The sequence below is a fragment of the Octopus sinensis genome, linkage group LG11 (assembly GCF_006345805.1).
Source record: "Octopus sinensis linkage group LG11, ASM634580v1, whole genome shotgun sequence".
NCBI lineage: Eukaryota > Metazoa > Mollusca > Cephalopoda > Octopoda > Octopodidae > Octopus > Octopus sinensis.
Genome location: NC_043007.1, coordinates 31,675,972 through 31,696,329, shown reverse-complemented (window position 1 = coordinate 31,696,329; position 20,358 = coordinate 31,675,972). Strand labels below are relative to the sequence as shown.

Below are 20,358 nucleotides of genomic sequence, written 5' to 3'. Positions count from 1 at the left end.
AAACTGGCTACGTCTGGAGGAAGAAGTTTGGGTTTAAGAATAATTTACATCACAATTATGGACAATAATAATAATAACTTATACAAATATCTGTGTCAGTTTTTTAGCTAAAGTGACCACATTTAAGCTGCAGATCAACATATATTTTCTTCATTGCTTAGAGTTAATGGAGAAATGGAAAGAGGTACAAGAAAATTCCCGTCCAGATTATTAAACAGCTGTTTTGTTATGAGAGCAAAGAATAGAAATGCACTCCAAAGAATTTTGACAACACCACATAATTTTTATATTTTTTCATTTCCCTTAATTTAAATTGAACAGTTGTTAAATTCTTAAAGTGTTGTGGAAAGTTTTTTTAAATATGTCGACAAGTAATGAAACGGTTATTGATATCAAAAAAATTTCTTTTTAAAAGCAAAACAGGAATTTGTTTCCGTTTTTTTAAAATTTAACGTATAATAAAAATAAAATATTTGCAATTTCGGGAAAAGGGAAGGGAAATTTTCTTTCTAACCTCTTTCTAAAAAGTGAAGAAAATATATTAAGAAGCTGCCTAATGTGAAATATGTGTCCAATTTGTTTTTTTTCCAGCTAAGTCCATTGTACTATAAATATATTGGAAATCCCTATAACAATTGTCGTCGTCAAAAGCAAACACAAACAGGTAAATTGATACTATATGTAAGATTAAACCAAATGTTATTTGGTTGTTTTTATTTTCTCTTGTCTGTTACAGGTTGCAAGCACTTGGCAGCTGCACATGAATCAACCAGCAAAAGGAGTAAGCCAGCAATTTAGGCAAAAAGCATCAGGACAATATCTTCTTGACATACACACATGCCACATATAAACATACAGACGTCAGTGTGTTCTTTTGGGGGGGGGGAGAGAGATGACACACTGTGATGCAAATATACATTCAGCTTGTCTTGGATACAACTTTCTTACATTAGACTCATTCTTCATAGTTTAACAGATAAGTCAGTTATACCTCCAAGTTATTAGGCAGAATTAATTAGTCTAAGTAAATGGGTGAAATTCTTTTAGGCGCATTATACATCTCAGGCTAATTTATTGGAATTTTTCTTTATTTCCTCATACAGGCGCACGCTCACTCACACACACACAATTTCTCTGTACAGTCATTCAATTTATAGAAGAGGCTTTAATTTGAAAGGCAAAATATCTGTAATGTTTTTTAATATGGTTACTTTAATATTTCAGAAGTTCATAGTTTTGTTGTTGTTCAATCCACTGTAGTTGGTTGTTGGTTTGAGTCCAGTTTTGCATAGATGGAATGCCACAGTTTATATATTTATATATATATAGATTTTTTTTTTTTTTTTTTTGCTGTTTTTTGTTTGGTTTTGGGACAAAATTGTTGCTGCTGCTGAAAAACTATGCTGCATCAAAGATTGTTGTTCTGGCAAAAGACAGAAATCAGATTTATTAAATTTCAGATCAGAATTTAAAATTGGAGAATTTATAACTCTCATCTAAAATAGTTCAGAGAAGTTGACGGAGAAAGAAATGAATTTTTGGCAACAATTCTTGAAATACGTGTTTATATCAATATTTAAAAGCAAAAAAAAAAGAAATATATTCCCATGAACTTAGTCCAATTAAAATGAAGTCAACTTAACCCTTTCGTTACTGTATTTATTTTGAGATGCTTTCTGTTTCTTTCAATTACTTGAAATATAACAAAGAATTTAGTAAAATAACTTAGTTATCCATTAAGCTAGTGTTAGGAACATAAATTGTGACTAAGGTTTGATGGAAGATTTTAATTCAAAACTTTTGAAAGCAAGACATTTGTACAACAGAGCCGGGTTGGTAACGAAAGGGTTAAGGTTCCAATTAAATTCTACAAAATGTTACATCTGCAGACACAAAAGAACATTTCAAGAGAGAAAGAATCAGAGAAAATTACCAACTTTACAGAAAACTAAAACTTATTTTACAAAGTGGCAGTGCCTTTTCTTTTTTCAGAAAATTTCAGATTGAAATGAACCCCACCCAAAATTAAAATGTAATGGTTTGTATTTGTAAAGCAAGCTCATGTGTGTGAGAGAGAGAGGTTAGAGACTAATAGCACACAACATTTAATATCACTTTTGAGATTTACTCCCAACTGATCTTGTTTAGAATCAGTTCTGGTGGCAGAAAATAAATTTGTTGTACTTAATTTCGTAACATACTTATAATGGAAACGTAGGCAGTTCTGTGTTTGAAGCACAGAAAAGCAAGTTAGAAGGAATAACAAAGATGAGGAGGGTTGTTAGAGTGGTAGCTTCATGGAGTGTTCTTTATTTTTGTAATAATGATAGAAAAAGTCTCGTTAACTCACTGGCAGCAAAAGCAGCAACAGCGTAGCCTCTTCAGATATTCCACCCAAAGCATGTGTGAAAGGACTGCAATGAATTTATCTTTTTGTGGATATTTATTTCTTTTTCAATGTGAAAAAACTCCTTCGCTTGTGTTCATCTCGTTTTGGTTCACCGTCTGGTTTTGCAGGGAGTGTTTGGGATCTAGTGGGACCGCTACTGCTGGCTTCTCCAGTTGCTGCACTTACTTTTGTGATCCAATTCTCCATTTCAGCCTTGAAAAGCACAAAAGGGAAAGTTTCGAATTAGAGAAATTAAAAAATTAACAGACTCAGAAAAACTTGCAAAATAGATTTTTCATAAAATGCCTCTTTAAACGAGAAAAAAAAATAAGTGAAGAACCAAACTTACATCATCTTTACATTGGAATAGGTATTCAGCACCACCGGCCAATTTTAGACGGAACACATGAGGACGTTTGGTGTAATCGTGAGCTCGATCACAGGTAGCTCCACTCAAATTGATGGCAGTTTCATGATGAAGGCGTGTATTAGGATCCTACAATATTAAGAACAAGAATTTCAATGCGGATCAAAGTTTCTATAAACAAGAGATCAAATCAAATTATACGACAATTGCATTAGTAATGGGAAAAATCATTAAATTTGCTGCTGAGGTGTAGAGTTTACATCCATTGCCAGCCTCAACTGCAGCTGACCATCAGATGTGGTGGACTTGTGGGTCAGAGCTGGCTCAACCCATCTTGGGTGAATGCTGCCACAAGTACAATATTGTTGAATTGGAGATTTAAGATTTACAAATATATTACGATAGTTAATTAGGGAAAAGTTAAATCTGTCCATAGTTTTACATAAAAGTGGATGACTCTCCAGAAATCCTGGTTCTCATGTCATACACATATGGAATATTTCCACTACATCAGATCTAATAATCAAATCATTAGATTGTGTTCTTGTCAGATCCTTATTATCTTAGTAATAATCCCAAACCAATTTTTCATAATTGGATATTGCAGAGCAGAGCTTTATTAAATTCCAAAAATGAACTTCCATTTTTTTCACTGAATGTACAAAAACACAATCCCATCTGTAGCAGCAGCTTCAAACCACAACCAACCATTTCATGGGAATTAGAAATTATACAAAACAAACAGTATTAATGAAATAAAAGCTAATTAAGATAAGAAAATATTTAGTCTGCATTAAGGTTCAGTAAGGTTACCAAATTTTAAATATTCATCAAAAAATGTCCACATCTACACATGTTTACAACTGTGTACGGTAATGTATAATCTTTATAAGACTGTAATAAATGCATAAGGAACATGGTAACATTCCCCTCTTGGGCCCTCAACCTCTGATGAAATCATAGGTGCATTGTCTCGGTATTTAAAACTAGTGGAGTCCCCCATATCTCTCCAGTTGAAATAGTTTTCTTTCTCTCTGAAAGAAAAATGACTAACAAGTCCTGTTCAGCCCGAGTCCACTCGAAACTCCTCTGACCCCTCCTTCTCTTGCCAGTCTGAGTCAAGTCACCTTTAATGGTATCTTTGCATTAAGTACTTCCTTCAGTTCTTCCTTCCCCAAATTCCCTTCCCTTTTCTCTTTAGACATCAATCTGTAATATTTCAAACTCAGCAAAGTCTTATCAGTGCCACCACTATGCACCCCCACCACTCAACATGACCTTACATAATATAAAAAAAAAAAGAAACAAATAGCTTGTACTCACAGTCTTTGCATGTTTGAAGTCTTTATAGCAGGAAAGTTCATTTGCTTGAAGTATGATGTAAGCTTTCTCCCAAGATCTGTGAATGTAAAACAATAGCAACAATTACATCCACATTGACATTGTAATGGACAGCACTGACATCACATTACATAGAAAAACATGAAACTTGTGAGGAGAGGAAATTACTGATAATGGCCAAGAAAACATCTTTTTTACAAATCTTAAAAAACAAAAAAAAAATCTATGTTGCAAAATTTAGAGATTCCAATTACTGCTATTTTTTGAGATTTATTGAAATTATTGTGAAGAATAAAATCAATGAGGAAAAAAAATCGATTTAGCAGATAGAGATCATCCAAGTGACTACACATGGTGATTGTAGAAATTAATTGTACATCAATAATCGTTTATCACTGAACCAAGGATACCATGGTTCATTAATTGTGAACCAGGATATCTATTTTATTCCCTCTCCTCAAAACTGCTGGCTTTGTTCCAAAATAAAATCATTACATCTAACTTTATTTATCACCAATTCATTGTGCAGTGTGTGTCTAACATTTAACTCTTTAACAACGGACAATTCAAAGAGAAGGAAATATTTACCGGTTGGAAGCTTTTTTGGTTTGTGTTTCCCACTCGTGTTTTCTGATTAATGCTCCTTCAAGATGTTCTGCTTCTGGGGCTCCAGCTAATTGATGTTCTATAAAGACCAACACACAACCATTATAACAACAGAATTTAAAAACAACATCAGCTGTAACATCAACAACATAGTCTCAATGAATTCAATCTCTATCTAATGAAAATGCACCTAAAAGGATTTAGCCACGATCTTGACCACCAACGGCAGTTTTATGAAGATAATAATCTGATGAATGAATTTCGTTCAAACATTAGGCAACAAGTACAGGTGACACAGAGCTTCTTGTGGGCAGCGACTGCTTAAATTCTCTCCAATAAACCTGTCCACAGATGATGCAGATGACTGTATGCTAAGTGATGATATATATTCAAAAGGACAAATGTAAAAGACTATTTATGAAATGAATGAGAATGGTTTGTTGAAGACAAACTACTTCAAGTATCATTATTTGGTACAATTAAAATAAAATTAACTGAGGTCTGCCTATTATAAAGTATTGCATATCTTGAAATTAAACTATGAACATTATTAACTAGTAATCCTTCGTTGTTCTGATATCAATTTTAAGATTTCCTATCAGGTTTAACAGATTCAATGCAAATTTAACTCTAAAGCTAACATGTAGCACTTAAATAACATTGTGTGTCTAAATATATAAATATTTAACATGTAAGACATATTCTGCCAAAGCAGAGTTTTGCCGATTGATGAAATAAGAAATATAATGGCATGGAATTGAAAAAAAAAATAAAACAATGATGGTTATTATAAAACATCAATACAAAATGAACTGTTGTAAGTCGAGAATATTTTCTGTCTTGATTTTGAATATGAAAGCAAATAAGATCATGGATGACAAAAAAAAAAAAAACGTTTCAAAAAATTTCCTTCGATTCTGTCGAACTCCGAATGATTTGAATTCTTTTGTGTACGTTCAATGGCTTCCAATGATTCGAAAACTGTAAGTGAATTTTTAGTTTTGTATTTTGGTAGTTTTAGTAACAGGAAAAAACAAAAACAAAAAACTGTCAGAATATGAAACAACCACCTTGGTAGAGAAAGAAATGAAGATCTGGATACAGGTGAACTTTCTTCAAAAGCAGTGGAAAATGGAAGAAGATATGAAAATCAAAGATGACAAATGTGAAAAAAAAATTTTTAATTAAAAAAAAAAAACAAAACCCGAACAAAATGAATATAATGCAGGTGTTTGAGAAAATTAAGAGATCAGCAAAATCCCAATCCAAGAAACAGATTAAATAAAATACCAAGTTGTAGGAGAAATATATGATTTATACATGTGTGTATATATATATGGAGAGAGAGATAGAGAGAAAGAAGAAGACCAAAGACCACGTCAGTGTGAGAGAGCTGCCCTGTGCTTTATTGCGCTCTTAGATATACAAAGTTTATGTTTACCTGAACGACTAGGTGATGACGGACCTTCATCTTCACGTTTACGAGCAAAGAATCTTCCAAATGGTGATTTGGAACGTGATCGTTTCTTCTCCTTATCTAATACAAAAATCACGAATGACATTTATTATAGTAGTTGATCATTAGGACAAGATGCTCTGCCAACAAAAGCATCTGCCAGCCCAAAGCCTTGAAAAGCAAATCCCAAGCAAAACAGTGGCAGCACTGAGGCCAAAAAGCCTATTCCTTCCTACCAAAATCATGCAGCAGAAAACACTTATAAAAACGTGTCAGTTCAACAAACTCACAACAAACCTAAGAATTCTTTCTGCTTTCCAACCAAAGATTGGAAAGAATGGTGAGAAGCTAGAAGAATGGTTAGAAGAAAACACTTAACGGTCTATGCTAGTAGCAGAATACACAAAGAGAATGCTGTGCTGGTTTTTTGAATTAAGTGAAAAGTAGTGACTTAATATTTGCGCTGAGTGCTGTTAAATTGTTTCACTTGAATAGACAAGTGCATAGAAGCGACGACTTTTTAATACAATTTTAAACATTTTGGCAATCAGTAATTAAAGCTTTTCTTGCAAGGTGTATCAGTTAGTCTTTGTGAATGGGAGGAAATGGATTTTATTATTTTTTTTCTTTACTATGAGAGGGGTAGTGGTCTTCAGTGGGAATAAAGATGAAAAAATATGATGATTAGGAAAAAAAAAAAAAAATAATTAAGATACAAGTTGATTGAACTTTTTAAAAAAAGGATAAGTTTTTAAAACTAAGAAAATGATGATGAAGCGGAAGCCAAAGACCGGATGGCATTGCTAGTCTTTTGTAAGATCAAATATTTGACGTTTTGTTTTATTTACTGTTATGGCTTTTCATACAAACAATATAACTAATGAATGAAGCAAACCTAAATATAACCAACTTCCAGCTACAAAGAAACATGTACTGATAATCAAAGATTTGACAATCCGAACGAACAGTTTACGGTACTCCAGTTTGTCTCCTGCTGGTTATAAACTGAATCCAAAGAACATCAGGAATGCCTCGTGCTTTCAATTACAGTTAAACATAATAAGCTACACACACACACATTTTACAATATTTTCTTAAATTCTGAAAATTTGGATTTCAGCCCATTATTAGTGCCATTCAAGTATCAAGAAAAAACGCAGCAATCATGAAGTCAGAATAGCAACTTAAGAGACGAGCAGGTAAGCTGCTTTGTCTGTCCTGACATCTGTGTCATGGAAATAGCTAAACTAAAAGAAATATGAAGGAATTTAAAATATCCAATTTACAACTTTTAGAAATACTGAACAATTTGTAAGTTGATGTCCTAAAGTTGAAACAAACTTGGCACTGAACGATGAGGAATATTCAGTTCTTGAGATAAGTATTCGTAGAAGCTTGAGATGCGTTTGGATGGAACTTACACTCGCCTCCTTATGAGAGCTCAAAATCTCTCGTGGAAGCGTCATCCAACCAAAGTACAAATATATGGGAAACTACTACCTGTGTCATCTCTAGTGAAAGGTAGAAGAGTCCAGTTTGCTGGACATTGTTGTAGAGCTGAAAACGAGGCAATTTCTACTCTTCTCCTCTGGAAGCCATCTGCTCGCAAAACCAGAGGGCGTGCACTCTCCTACCCTGATGTAATCTCCAGGGATACAGGCATTCAGCAACAGGACCTCCGTAATGCTATGATGGACCGTGAGGTCTGGCGTAACATAGTAAATTCCATTGTCTCAACCAGTCGAATGATAATGATTATGACATGATGGGTCAACATGAGAGGTCAATAGCTATGAGTAACCAGCAGGGTTTAGTAAAACACAGACAAATGCACACAAATAGTCTACATTCTAAGATAAAAAAAACAAAACAAATGATAGAATCTGTCATATAGTATTAAGTCCGGTGACCAACTGAAAATGCCATTTATTCATGAAAACAAAATCTACCAGTTTTTATTAAAATGAAATTATTAAAAATTATATATTTAAGAACTTATGAAAGTTAATGGATTTTATAAAAGATTAATCTGTGATCTTTTAATATATTTATGACAGATTCTGTGAATGACAAAACAAAATATAAAACCTACATTAATTAATGTGTAATTATTTACATTTTACACAAGGAGTTACTTGTTAAAAGTCATGTGTGATTGGTAATTTATGCATAATTACAGTTATATCCTTATACATGACAACACTTTACATAAAATATTTACAATGGAATAAATTATAATATTTACTATAAATTAAAAACTGAAAATTACAACAAAAAATTGAGAAAATTAAAATGACTGGACAACAACCTCATGCAACTGAGCAAGAACAGAGTTAGATGAACATAAACAGCTGAGTGATTAGTACCAAGAACAGAGAGTTAGGTGAACATAACTGCAACTCTTGGAGAGTTAAAACAAAAACAAAATCTAATGACAATGAAATTCCAACTTGACAATTTCCCACTTATGACAAGAAAAAGAGGAGTTTCGACAAAGATCATAGTAACAGATATACATGATCTCACTGACAGAATTGGACGGCATTAAGTGAAAAGGTGTAGAACCAGATGAGGAAGAAAAAGAAAGATTCCAGCTAAGATGAAAACCATGGTTATCAAAATTGAAATGATGAGCAAACACACACACACACACACACACACACAATGAATATTAAAAAAAAAAAAAGTTTTAAAAAATCTGTGATTGTTCTCTCATATTTGTAGGGATGGTGCAAATCTGGTCAATATCTGAAAATATTTTGGTAGGTTTGACAATGAATCCAATATAGAATAAAAGCTATTCCTTTTAACTCATCAAGGATTTGTCTCAAAAGAAAATATCTGCTGTACAGCAGCACACAATGAAAACCTTTTCCCTGTTGCAAAGCATTTTAAAGCACTTTAAATGAAAATATTCAAAACAATATTTCATTCCAAATTCAACTTTTTTTTTTTTTTTTTTTGCATCAAATACTGAAATAATTTTTTTTTCAAACAGGTGTTTTTATTCAAAGTTTCATTCCAGGCCCAGTTCTCGTTTTCATCTGAAATTATGTCAATTGCCTTTAACCAGGTAATTTTGCAGCACATTAGCCACAAGACATTATGACAGACTAATTTAAAAAAAAAAATTTTTGTGAAATATTTAGAAAGCTTTCCTGAAAAATATTTTCCTACATAAAATCCATTGTTTATATTTGCATAATATATCGTCTACTATGGTATAAGTATAATTCTGTGGACTATTATTTCTATTCTACAAGAAATATATGAATATTGTGGTTATAGATAACTACACAATTTAATAAGCTAATAGACTAAAGTTTGTTTTCGTTTGTCTAAAAAATATACAATTTCTGTTCACTTAGAATCTGATTATGTAGGTACCTTCTTCAGAACTAATAACTGAAGAGGTTTATATCTATAAGAAAAAAAATATTCTCATTTGAATATATTTAAAAAGTGTATGGAATGGGAATGTTTAAAAAAAACAAAAGAAAAGCTGCAAGAGGTCCCCGTCTTTTGTTGTTGTGAAGTTTAGAATATACAGAAGCAGAATGAAAGCATTAAAGTAAAATATGAAAGTGAAAAGATTAGAGCAGTAAATGCAAAAATGAAGTATAACGGAAAATGAAATGAGAGCTTTGACAGGTAAAAAATAGGCAAATTGTATTTTAGAAAGAAGTGGAGGGGCTTTTGATTTTTATAGCGCAGAGCAATTGTAATTTGAAATAAAATCTACAGTTTTTAAAATTATACAAAAATTGACTTAAAATTGATTATCAGATTAATACTTTAAAGTTTAATTACATAAAATTTATTTTAGGTATTATTTATATGTGTATATAGTGTGAAGTTTAATTAAAACTTACAACTCATTAATATATAAATTAGGTTACTTTTAATGGTTTATAAATGAACAACATTTTAGTGAAAATGGTAAGCTAATGGATGATGGTCTTGAGACAGTGTTGTAAAAGCACCTACTATTCTCAGAGTCGGCCCTTTGAGGGAGTGACCTGGACTTTGAGTGGACTGTAGTATCATCTGTAGCTTGGTTTGATGACGATTCGTTTAAGACAGCGCCTTGATTGACAAAACAACAACAGAAGATTGATGCATGCGAGAAAAGTGGTTGTTACATGCAAAACTTGAAGGTTCACTTAGAGAGAAAAATAGAAAAAATAAGAAATTCGATCAAATAAAAGAAAACAAAACAAAAAAGAAACAAGGAGAGGGTTTCTCCAAACCTTTGATTGTTGATTATTTGGAAAGATTTTACGACTTTAAAATATTTTTTGCAACATTTCTAAGCAACATTAGACAGAATGGAAAAGTAAAATAAAAAAAAGTAGGCCTGCAGTAGAAGATTATGTAGTAGAATAGAGACAGCAAGTCCCAGCAGTAAAAGTGAAACAGGCATCGTTTAGAGAATGTGTGTGTATGTGTGAAGGTTTAAAAAGCTGAGCGAGTTGAGTCGCAACAAAGAGTTTACAAATACACTGACCACAAAAGGAGATACCACCGCCAGCTATAATTTTATAATATTTGAAGCAATTTTTTTTGTTAGTTATAATGAAAATATAAGCTTAAATAAGCAACTTTATTTGGAAGTAGTTAAGCAAATTGCTATACAATTTATGTATATAAATTCATAACTTTTTTTAATACATTTTATAAATAAATTTACATTAGATTTCTAAGGATTTTACTGAAGGGGTTTTTTTTTTCCATGTTGATAGAATCCAGAAAAGTTAGACTGAATTTTAAACTAGAGATTAAATGAAGCCACCAGAATTTCAATGGGAAAAATGGTGTGAAATAGCCAAGAGTTGATCAGTTAATTATTACAAATTATTGATGCCAAAACAGCCTTGATGATGCCATGATTATATGAGCCATGGATATATGAAGCGTGTTAAAACAACAAATATGAACAAAATCCGCAAATATTAATGCTGTTTATCACGATGCAAAGGTTAAAACTGCATTTCTATCATTTTTTTTTTCTTTTAATATGGTTAAAAATGATTAAGAAAGCTTATAAAATGCTACCCAACAGACAAAACTAGTCACCTTTGGCTACTGGTCTCAGTGTGTCTTTAGCTGGTGGTGTGGTGTGGGTCACAGTTTGACCTGTTGTGAGTAACAACAATAAGCATTTAGTGTATATGTTATAACACTAATCTGGCTTAACAACAATCTCTATCAGCCATCCGTATTAACTTCAACTAACACAGGTCAATGACAAAATTTTTATATTTGGCAAATAATTCAAATGATATTGGTTTAATAAACTGCCATAGATATTATTGTAATCATTATTCAATATGGCCCAAGAAAGAACGGCATTATAACACTATTACATGTCCTTCATTATAGCAGTGTTGCTTCACTCTCAAATTTGAGAACTTGATCGACACATCTCTCTCTTCTTGAATTCTTCTGTGTCTGAATTCTCCATATACGATATTATTTAAACCAAAATTGCTTACAAAAGATAATTTTTTATTAGCCTAATACTATAAAAGCTGACTTATTATTAAAAGCCTTCCTTGCCAAAATAAACAGGTCACTGTAACAATGCAAATCCAGTGACAATTTTCCATTTCTTTCTTTTAATTATTACAAAGTATAATTTAAGGATTTGGATTAACTTGTGACATCTTCGCTCTGGAAAATAGAAGATTAAGCATGCAAGAAAGATATAAACAAGGCAACTGAACACAGATTAGACAGGATTCGTTTACCATTTGAAAAATTCAATTGGTAAGAAGCCGCAAATAAAAAAAAAAAAAAAAAAGAGAAAGACAAAACAATTCAAGTATGAACAGAATACAACAATTATATCAAGCAAAGTGTAAAAGTAGGTAAAGAAACTGCGTAGAAAATAGATGTAGAAAAATGCCACAAACAAAGTGGGATGAGGCAGGGGACAGTCTTTAGCTGAAGAAAAGTTTATTCAATAAGTGTTACTAATTAAATTTGGGGATTGCCATAAAGTTCCTAACTTTGGTCATAATAATATAATCTGTAATAGTACATATAAGGAGGTTAATTATTTTTAGGCTAATGTTAACAGCTATTTGAGGTTTCCAAATAGAAGTATTTAGATACACTTTCAAGAATTCAGGGTTTTTTTTTTTAACCCCACCCTAACATCTAAGAACCTATTCTGCAGAACTCCTGCTGTCTACTAGAAAACTGGAGGAGCAGTTTAGGTGTTACACACATATTGAATACAAGAGTAAACTTGAACGTTATTTTATAAAATAAATTTCCTATATTTAACCGAGACTATTTAGTAATGAACAATTAACAGACTTCGACACTGCAATCTTAATTATAATTATAAATCCCAACCAGTAAAGCCACTCAGGTTAGACTAACACAAGTACTGCCGTCTTCTCGCTGCTGCTGGAAATCTGGTGATGATGGTAGACCAGGTTGCGGTCAGACAACCAGAAGTAATCTGTGGAACTGAGAAGCATGCATGTTAAAAATAATTTGATAAGAATTCACTGGAAATCAAGTGAGATGCTGCAAAGTTGAAAATACCATTATGCCTTCATTCGGATGAAGGTTGTCATTATGGGAAAGAAAATATTCGGTAAGACGAGAATCAAAGTGAAGGTGTAGTTTCTTCTCTCCTTACCTGATTCATCAGTTACTTCTTTCTCTCCATTGGTCATAGCAGCTGGTCCTTGATCGTCTGATGTTGCCTCACCATCTTCTGGTTCAGTTGATACAACTTCTTCTGGTTCTGGCTCGGGTCTGTGACAAAAACAATGTCAGTTAATTAGAATTCACAGAATCAGTCAGCACTTACAGAAGGAAATCTTCTAACATATAAATAGGCAGAAACCTGGCTGTGAGGTTAAAGAAGTTTGCTTCTCACCCATGTGCTCTTGGATTTTCTTTTACCCAAAGCCAGGAACTTTTCAGCCCCACCCCTTTTGTCTATTACCAGCTGATGCTAAGACTTATCAACTCACTCCCCAATGTTATCTTTGTATAAATGATAAAAACTTTGTAGATGCAAATACTCACGGCTCTTCTGGAGGTACAAATTCTGCAATATATTTTCGTCTCTTCTCTTCTTTAGATTTTTCTACTTCTTCAGGATGTTGTTGTCGATATTCTTCTTCTTGCCTTCTTTGAATTTCTTTAAGTTCAAACTAAATTAACAAAACACACTCATATTATATACATACACACACATATAAGAGGAGGGAACAATATTCTCTAAATGTCAACATTGTAAAATAAATTGAAATTATGTATGTGTGCATATGTGTGCAATGAGTGTTTACAGAGTTTAATTATCAAGATTTTTTGATTTTTATCCCATCAAAGTGCTGAGAAATGAGCTGCTGTACCTTGGAGTTTTTGCATATGTTGTTGTACAAAACGGTAAGAGTACATTATAGAGAAATGTTAAGAGTTTACATGTCATAAGTTGTGTTTGAGTTTGTGTATATATTATACACACACGCATATAAAAACACTGACATCTACAGGTACAGTTGCTCCATTACTTTGTAGGTTATATTTGAAGTGGATCAGAGAACTTTTTTGTCTGTCGTTTTAGACTTGACCTCCAGAAGCAATTAGGCTAGTAAAAAAAACAAAAAAAAAAGAGAAATAAATAAACCCCCACTTACTGTTGTAAGTTTTTCGAGGGCAGCAAATCGTTCTTCTTGAGTTGCTGCAGATTTTTCAAAGGCCTCGTGTTTCTTAATAAGATTTTCAACTGCATCAAGTGTGTCCTGCAGAACACAAAGAAAAGAAACATTAAAAATATTAAATATCACTTCCAATTCTTAAAAGCAAATTGTACAACTGAATATCATTGTAAATAAATTAATTAGCGTGACGATCGTAGTTGAAAATCATTAAGAAAAATAAGTGAAATACGTACACCAAGATCTTGGTTTTGAAGGTATGGCTCTTGAGCAATAAGCCAAGATTCAGCAACAGCAGCATCACGAGCAAACTGATAGACTTCCAAAACTGGAAACGGAACAGAGTTGATTCATCGTTAGTCACTGTCTATTATAATTCAGTAAAACTTACACAACGGATAATTAATAAACAGGGGGGAAAAAAAATAACCCCAATTTGTGTTCTAACAATGGTCTATAAATTCGTTTTTCAATTTACCTGTGTGTTAATTATGCCAATATGGAAAATGGGAATGCAATGAGGATGATTAATTAAATCCACAGTTACAATGTTGCTAAATATAAGGAGCAGATGCAGTTGATCTGCTAAGTTAGTGATATTTATCCTCATCATCCTCATTTAATGTCCATTTCCTCTGGGTTGGACAGTTTGACAAGAGATGGCAAGCCAGAGGGTTGCACCAGCCCCCAAGTCATCCGTTGTGGCATGGTTTCTATGGTTGGATGTCCCTTCTAATGCCAATCACTTTACAGAGTGTATTGAGTGCTTCTTATGCCTCACCAGCATAGGTGTTTTATACATGGTACTGACACATGTGCATTTTATGTGGCACTGGCATTCTCCAAAGCCACATGTGAATATCAAGAGTGATACCATGTACAACTAAATTCAAATATTTTAATCACATCTTAGTACAGTCAACTGTGATTGATTCGTTATCTGAGCTAGCCAATTACTTTATTATATTTTTGCTCTAACAAACTTTTAAAGTTTTCTTTTTTTTTTTTTCACTCCCATTACGATATTTGGAAAGGTCCGTTACTGCTGAAGAGCGGACAACTTTTGTTCTTAGCCAGAAAAAGTTTAAGCAATGAAAATATACTTTAATGCTTGTCATTTAATGTAGGAACAGATCATGTGTGTGTGTCTGTATTTTAATGGGTACAAGACTAGAACTTACAATGAAAAGGCTGAAATTAGATACCACAAAGACTTTTACCAAATAATTCTAGATAATATTGATTTCTAACAGAGCCACATACGTCCAAGGACAAATTCTTACTCAATGCTCCATAGATTATGTTTAACAATGGAATCAAGTTATCTAATAATATACGAGTGATACACAAATCGTTACTTACTGAGCTGCAGGTATTCCCATCTCTCATCCCATTGCTCATTCATGGAATGCCTTTGAGATGTTAACTGTATTAATTTTTCTCTCACCTAAAAAACGTAGAAACAAAGAATTAGAGGAAAAGTTTAAGTTATAAAATAACAATGAAAATTTGCTCATAAACATAAGATTCTTATCTTTCTATCTATCATTCATACATACACCAAGTTACAAAGGTGTTTTTGTATGTTTTACCATGAGAGAGAATTTTCTCTCTGTTGTAATGCAATGAATTCGTTATTAGAAGTTAAAATGTGCCGTAAAAATTCTTATGGCTAAGCTCAAGTTCATTCATTCCTAATCCCTACCTAGCACTAACACTATTTGAAACTCCACCAGGCAGTCCACTGGCACAACTCAGTCACTGATGTTCACTGCTTGTTTGTTAAAACTACACAGCTTTCAACCTGTTCAGAGTTATCTCTCTTCAGTATTTTCCATTGAGACAGGCTAAAGAGCTAGAAACGCGCATCTGAGAATCCACTAGAAGGAAACACTGGGCAAATATGGTGGTTTTTTACACAGTTTACCCTAAGGGAGACCCCACCCCTGGTAACTGCAGTGAATAAACCCTTAAAAGTTAAAGCATGTCACAAACATTTTTTAAGTAATCTAAATTTTGTTTATTCCTAATCACTGATTGGTGGAAATTCTGTTATATATATATATATCCAAATTTACACAGGAAACTTTGGGTAACGAGATAAATTCTCATTACATAATCATAAGACAAGTAGTGAGCAAGCAAATAAATTAAAATAAATGAATAGAATCTTGGGAAAATATTTCATTGGGAATTATTAGAAAGTAGCCACTTTGATTAATAACGAAGACACTCACTTCACTGGATCGGTAATGTTTGCGAGTTATAAGATCTCTTCCTAAGTTTATACAAATGGCAAAGTTTTCTTCTCTAGCATCGATTTCAGCCTTCAAACTTTGATGGTTGTTCATTAACAACTCTACACCCGACACATCTCTGCAAAGGAAAGGAAAATCAACAAATGAGTGACCATTAAAATAACAGATTTGATTTTGAAGGGCAACACACACACACACAAGCTTAGCGATATTCAAACTGGACCCTACATTCATTATACATCATATCCCCATTCTGTCTGCTTTTCCACACTTGCATGGGTTGGACAGCAGTGTCTCACCACATGTTGCATTCCCTTTCTCATCTCTTTCATGGAGTTCAGCCTCCTGAAACCAGCTTCCACCACTTCATCCCGTCTTCCCTCTAATAAAATTTAATCGTTTTTTTGGATTGTTTGGCATTTCTATATCCAACATTCCTCTTCCAAAGAAATTGTATGTCCATATCAACTACGTCTTTTTTTCTTTCCTTTGCTCATTACATCTGATTCTCCTCATCCCGTTTTGCTCCTACCTCATTTGTGTTCCTTTGTTCACAACACACAAACATTTACACATCCAGCGGAGCAATCCTTGCTTCATTTCTTTTTCAATCTTTGCAGACCCACCCCCATGTTCAATGCCCACATTTGTTTATCATGCAACATCACACTTTCTAAACAACCATCATACAATTTGCCTTTCATTGAGAAACAAGAATCACTGTTGTCAGCCAAAGTAATAACATTCCGAACTCCTTCCATTCCTATTCTGGTTGTCATACTTTCAGACCACCCTCCTCCACTGCTAATTAAATCACCAAGGTAAACTATTTTCAAGAAGGCTTCCAATCATTTGAAAGAATTTATTTTGTGAGAACTCTTACTATGTATCCTGCTACATACAAAGTTATCCATTTGTCTGCTAGTGAATCCTAAACTTTTCCTTTTGAACAGAAACACATGATGGTAAAGTCCTGTTTCCTGTTAAAACTCTTGTCTTCGCAAAATTTACTTTGAGGCTTCTTAAGTCTATGGCTTGAGTCCATGTTTGGAATTTGTTGAAACTACTGAGATTCTGTTCCAAAAACTAGGCCATCAAGACACAAGAATTCCTATTTAACAATCACCGTCCAACCCATGCTAGCATGGAAAACGGATGTTAAATGATGATGATGATGAACTGATCTTAAATTTGTTATGTCCTGAAGAGCTACAATAAACAGGATGTGGCTGAGAACAGAACCTCAATGGGCTAAATTCTTTGCTGGACTCTTTGCTGACATTTTTGTGTATGGTTTACATGGCTCTCACTTATTCATTCAGGTAGACCTAGTTTTCTTAGCAGCCACCAGACTGTAGCAAACTGCCAAAGGTTTTCTCCAGCTCTATGAATGCTATGTATCAACTACAAGAACATCTGGAGGATATCAGTGACCGATGCAAACTGTATACACAATCGTGAAAAGTCGTACCCTCAAAAGAAATGGAAAAACTGGTAAAACAAACTGTCAAAAAAAGGATTGAGTCAGTTTCTTTCTAGGAATTTTTACCACATGCAAATTGCTATCCAGCCTTTTTAGAACTTTTAGAGGATGTAGAAGTATCTATTGCAGCATGGAAGACTTGCTAAAGCAATATATTTGATAAAAAGAGCTGAAAATTTCATTTTCCTCAACGGCTGCCTTAAATCTGGTCCTGTTTTATGATGGAAGCGACCGACTTACCTTGGTTTTTCTTGAGTGCTCATTTGCCGCCTGATGTCATCAATCCATAACATCAGGTCTCTGACCATATTAAAGAATCTATAAAGGTCACTGGCATCAGCAAGTCTCATTCGTCGGCTCTCAACCATTAATTGCAAATTACGCCAGGCATTAACCACATCAGATTCCCAATTCTGAATCTCTCGCGCCTTCTCTCCGGCATATCCAATTTGAAGGCAAGCTGATTCCTCTTGAATTAAATGAACCTTGAAAAATATATTTCAAAATATAAATTAATCAAACAGAAAAACAAGAGCCACGAGGAAATTTCCTATTTCAAAGAAGCATCCTAAAATTATAAACAACACTTGGCAAACAATCTTTTCTGGTCTCCGTAGGAAAACGGTGTTGAGTAATTCTCTTCATGTTACTGATACTACATAATTAATTAGTTATATTTACAATGGAATGTTTAATAATTTAGTCAATGGTTTGATTTGAAAATGCATCAGTTTCTGACAAGATGCAACCTCTAAAATGCAAGCAAAGTCAAGTGCATGTTACACCAAAGACTGATATATTTAGGGAACATGGCTGCTTCTTTGAACTGGTGCTAAATATTTAGTGCAATGAAAATCAAGCTATTTACAAGATACAACAGAAGTCCGGTTCAGGCTTCAGCCTGGCCGGCTCTTGTGGTACCAACTGTCCCACTCATGTTATCATGGAACACAGACATTTGATGATGATGATGATGGCAGCTGAAAATAGTAAAGTCAAACCGAAGCAGCCAAAGAAACTTACTTGATTTCCAAGAGTAACTAAATCGTGTTCAAAGTTAGCATTCTTTCTTTGAAGAACAGCAACACTTTGAGCATCTCTTCCAACTTCTTCAGGTATGTAATTCTTCTTTTCCTGTAATAGAAAATGCAATTAGATAAAAATAAAAATTTTTTAAATATTACAAATTATGTAAATTTAGAATATGGGAAATAAGATTATGAAATTTGTTATGAAACAAATCACTTTGGGTTTTTTTTAAGTAAATTGCTCATTAACCAAATTTTGAAATTTCTCAAACATGTTTAATGCAGGAAATGACTTGCAGTCAATAACTTTACCAACTCAATACTCCAGTAGAAAAGTCTTTCAAACTTACTTGGATTCTTTCCAGAGTTTCTTTGCAATCGTGGTTAAACTTCCATAATTCCCATGAAGCTTGCAACATCTGTGTGCGGGTGTCTATTAACTCTAGCAAATCGGTCCAGGCTTCGTTCAAATTATCTTTCCATTGAGCAATAATTGGAGCATCAGAGTGCTCAGCTACAATCAAACTATCACAGATTTCATTTGCTGAGGCCACACGATCTTGTCCAAAGTTTTCAGTGTCTCTAGCAAATTCTTTAAATCTTTCTTTAAGAGTCTGATAAGATTGTAAAAGAAAAAGGAAAAAAAAAATAAATAAATAAAAACTCAATTATGTGTGATCTTTCAAGACAAATTGAAAATATCAAATCACTATTTATGGCTATTTTTCACAGAATAAGAACAATGGTAAGAAATCTACTTTGTTTCAAAGGACATTAAAATAAATATTAATTCCACATTTCAGATGAAAAACCAGTAAAGTTTTCTCTTGTCACCATTTTCCAATGCTGGCATGAACATGAATTAGATGCAACTTGAGAAAGATTTTCTACAGCCTGATGGTCTTTTTGTTGCCAGCTTTGTTTTTCAAGTAAGGTAATTTTTCCTCCAACTGGTCCTAGATGGCTGCTGAATTACCTCACTGGAGAAAGTAATCTGGTGTCGGAGAAAGTAATCCGGTGTCGGAGAAAGTAATCCGATGTCGGAGAAAGTAATCCGATGTCACAGTCTTTTTGCTCAGCCAGGACTAAGGACAACATGCTGGATTGATATTTCCACATACACACAAACACATCTTTTTGATTTCCATCCAATATCTCTATTCACAAATCATTTGTCAGCTCCAGTTTATGGTAGAAGACACTTGCCCACCCACAATACCACATAATCCAAATTACATGGTTGTGATGTGAACTTTGTAACCATACAACCATGTAGACATGTATTTATGTAGTCACAAAATAAGGCTCAATATTTAAATAACTATAAAAGCATCTCAGTTGGGGTCCATTATGAAAAATATATTAATTCCTACAAAATGGTTATAATTTTCAATCAGATTAAAACGGTCAAACCCAACTTACAGTTACATGCTCGTATTCTTGACCAAGTTCTTGAGATTTTGCTACAACTTCTCTTTCTGCAATCCATTGTAATAAGTCTTCAATTTCTCTACTTAGCATATATAATTTCAGCACCTCTTCAAGCTTGCCACGACGTTCTTGGGCCAAATCTTTCAGACCAGCATAGAGCTTGTCCACTTGTGCTTGGCGAACAGCAATTTGTTCACTAATAAATAAAATGAAATAAATACGATAAATACAGAGGCAGCAAAAAAATTTTTTTAAATATTTATTTGCATTTATTTGACAAAAGTAAACCAAGGATAAATTAAAACTAATATCTA

General features: G+C 33.3%; 1 protein-coding gene across 16 annotated transcripts in view; it reads right to left on the bottom strand.

The window, feature by feature from the left end:
* Positions 1–20,358, bottom strand: part of LOC115216977 (spectrin beta chain) — a 169,897-nt gene continuing 149,539 nt past the window's right edge. For 6 of the 16 annotated variants that reach the window (XR_005001216.1, XR_005001214.1, XR_005001213.1 and 3 more), the window contains 18 exons: positions 20,036–20,240; positions 18,964–19,227; positions 18,609–18,719; positions 17,826–18,070; positions 16,082–16,220; positions 15,207–15,291; positions 14,081–14,172; positions 13,824–13,928; positions 13,210–13,337; positions 12,815–12,933; positions 11,236–11,295; positions 10,147–10,245; positions 6,145–6,240; positions 4,686–4,782; positions 4,080–4,155; positions 2,739–2,885; positions 2,356–2,602; positions 1–1,429 (listed from right to left, as the gene is read on the bottom strand). Coding sequence is in view for 2 of the 16 variants with exons in the window: in XM_029786460.2 (XP_029642320.1) it covers positions 2,444–2,602; positions 2,739–2,885; positions 4,080–4,155; positions 4,686–4,782; positions 6,145–6,240; positions 10,147–10,245; positions 11,236–11,295; positions 12,815–12,933; positions 13,210–13,337; positions 13,824–13,928; positions 14,081–14,172; positions 15,207–15,291; positions 16,082–16,220; positions 17,826–18,070; positions 18,609–18,719; positions 18,964–19,227; positions 20,036–20,240 (2,227 nt within the window). In the remaining 14 variants the exon portion in view is untranslated. Of the gene's footprint in view, positions 1,430–2,349; positions 2,603–2,738; positions 2,886–3,469; positions 3,559–4,024; positions 4,156–4,685; positions 4,783–6,144; positions 6,241–10,146; positions 10,246–11,235; positions 11,296–12,814; positions 12,934–13,209; positions 13,338–13,823; positions 13,929–14,080; positions 14,173–15,206; positions 15,292–16,081; positions 16,221–17,825; positions 18,071–18,608; positions 18,720–18,963; positions 19,228–20,035; positions 20,241–20,358 lie in introns of those variants that run through there. The other 10 variants (XR_003882134.2, XR_005001220.1, XR_005001221.1 and 7 more) reach the window with 10 other exon arrangements.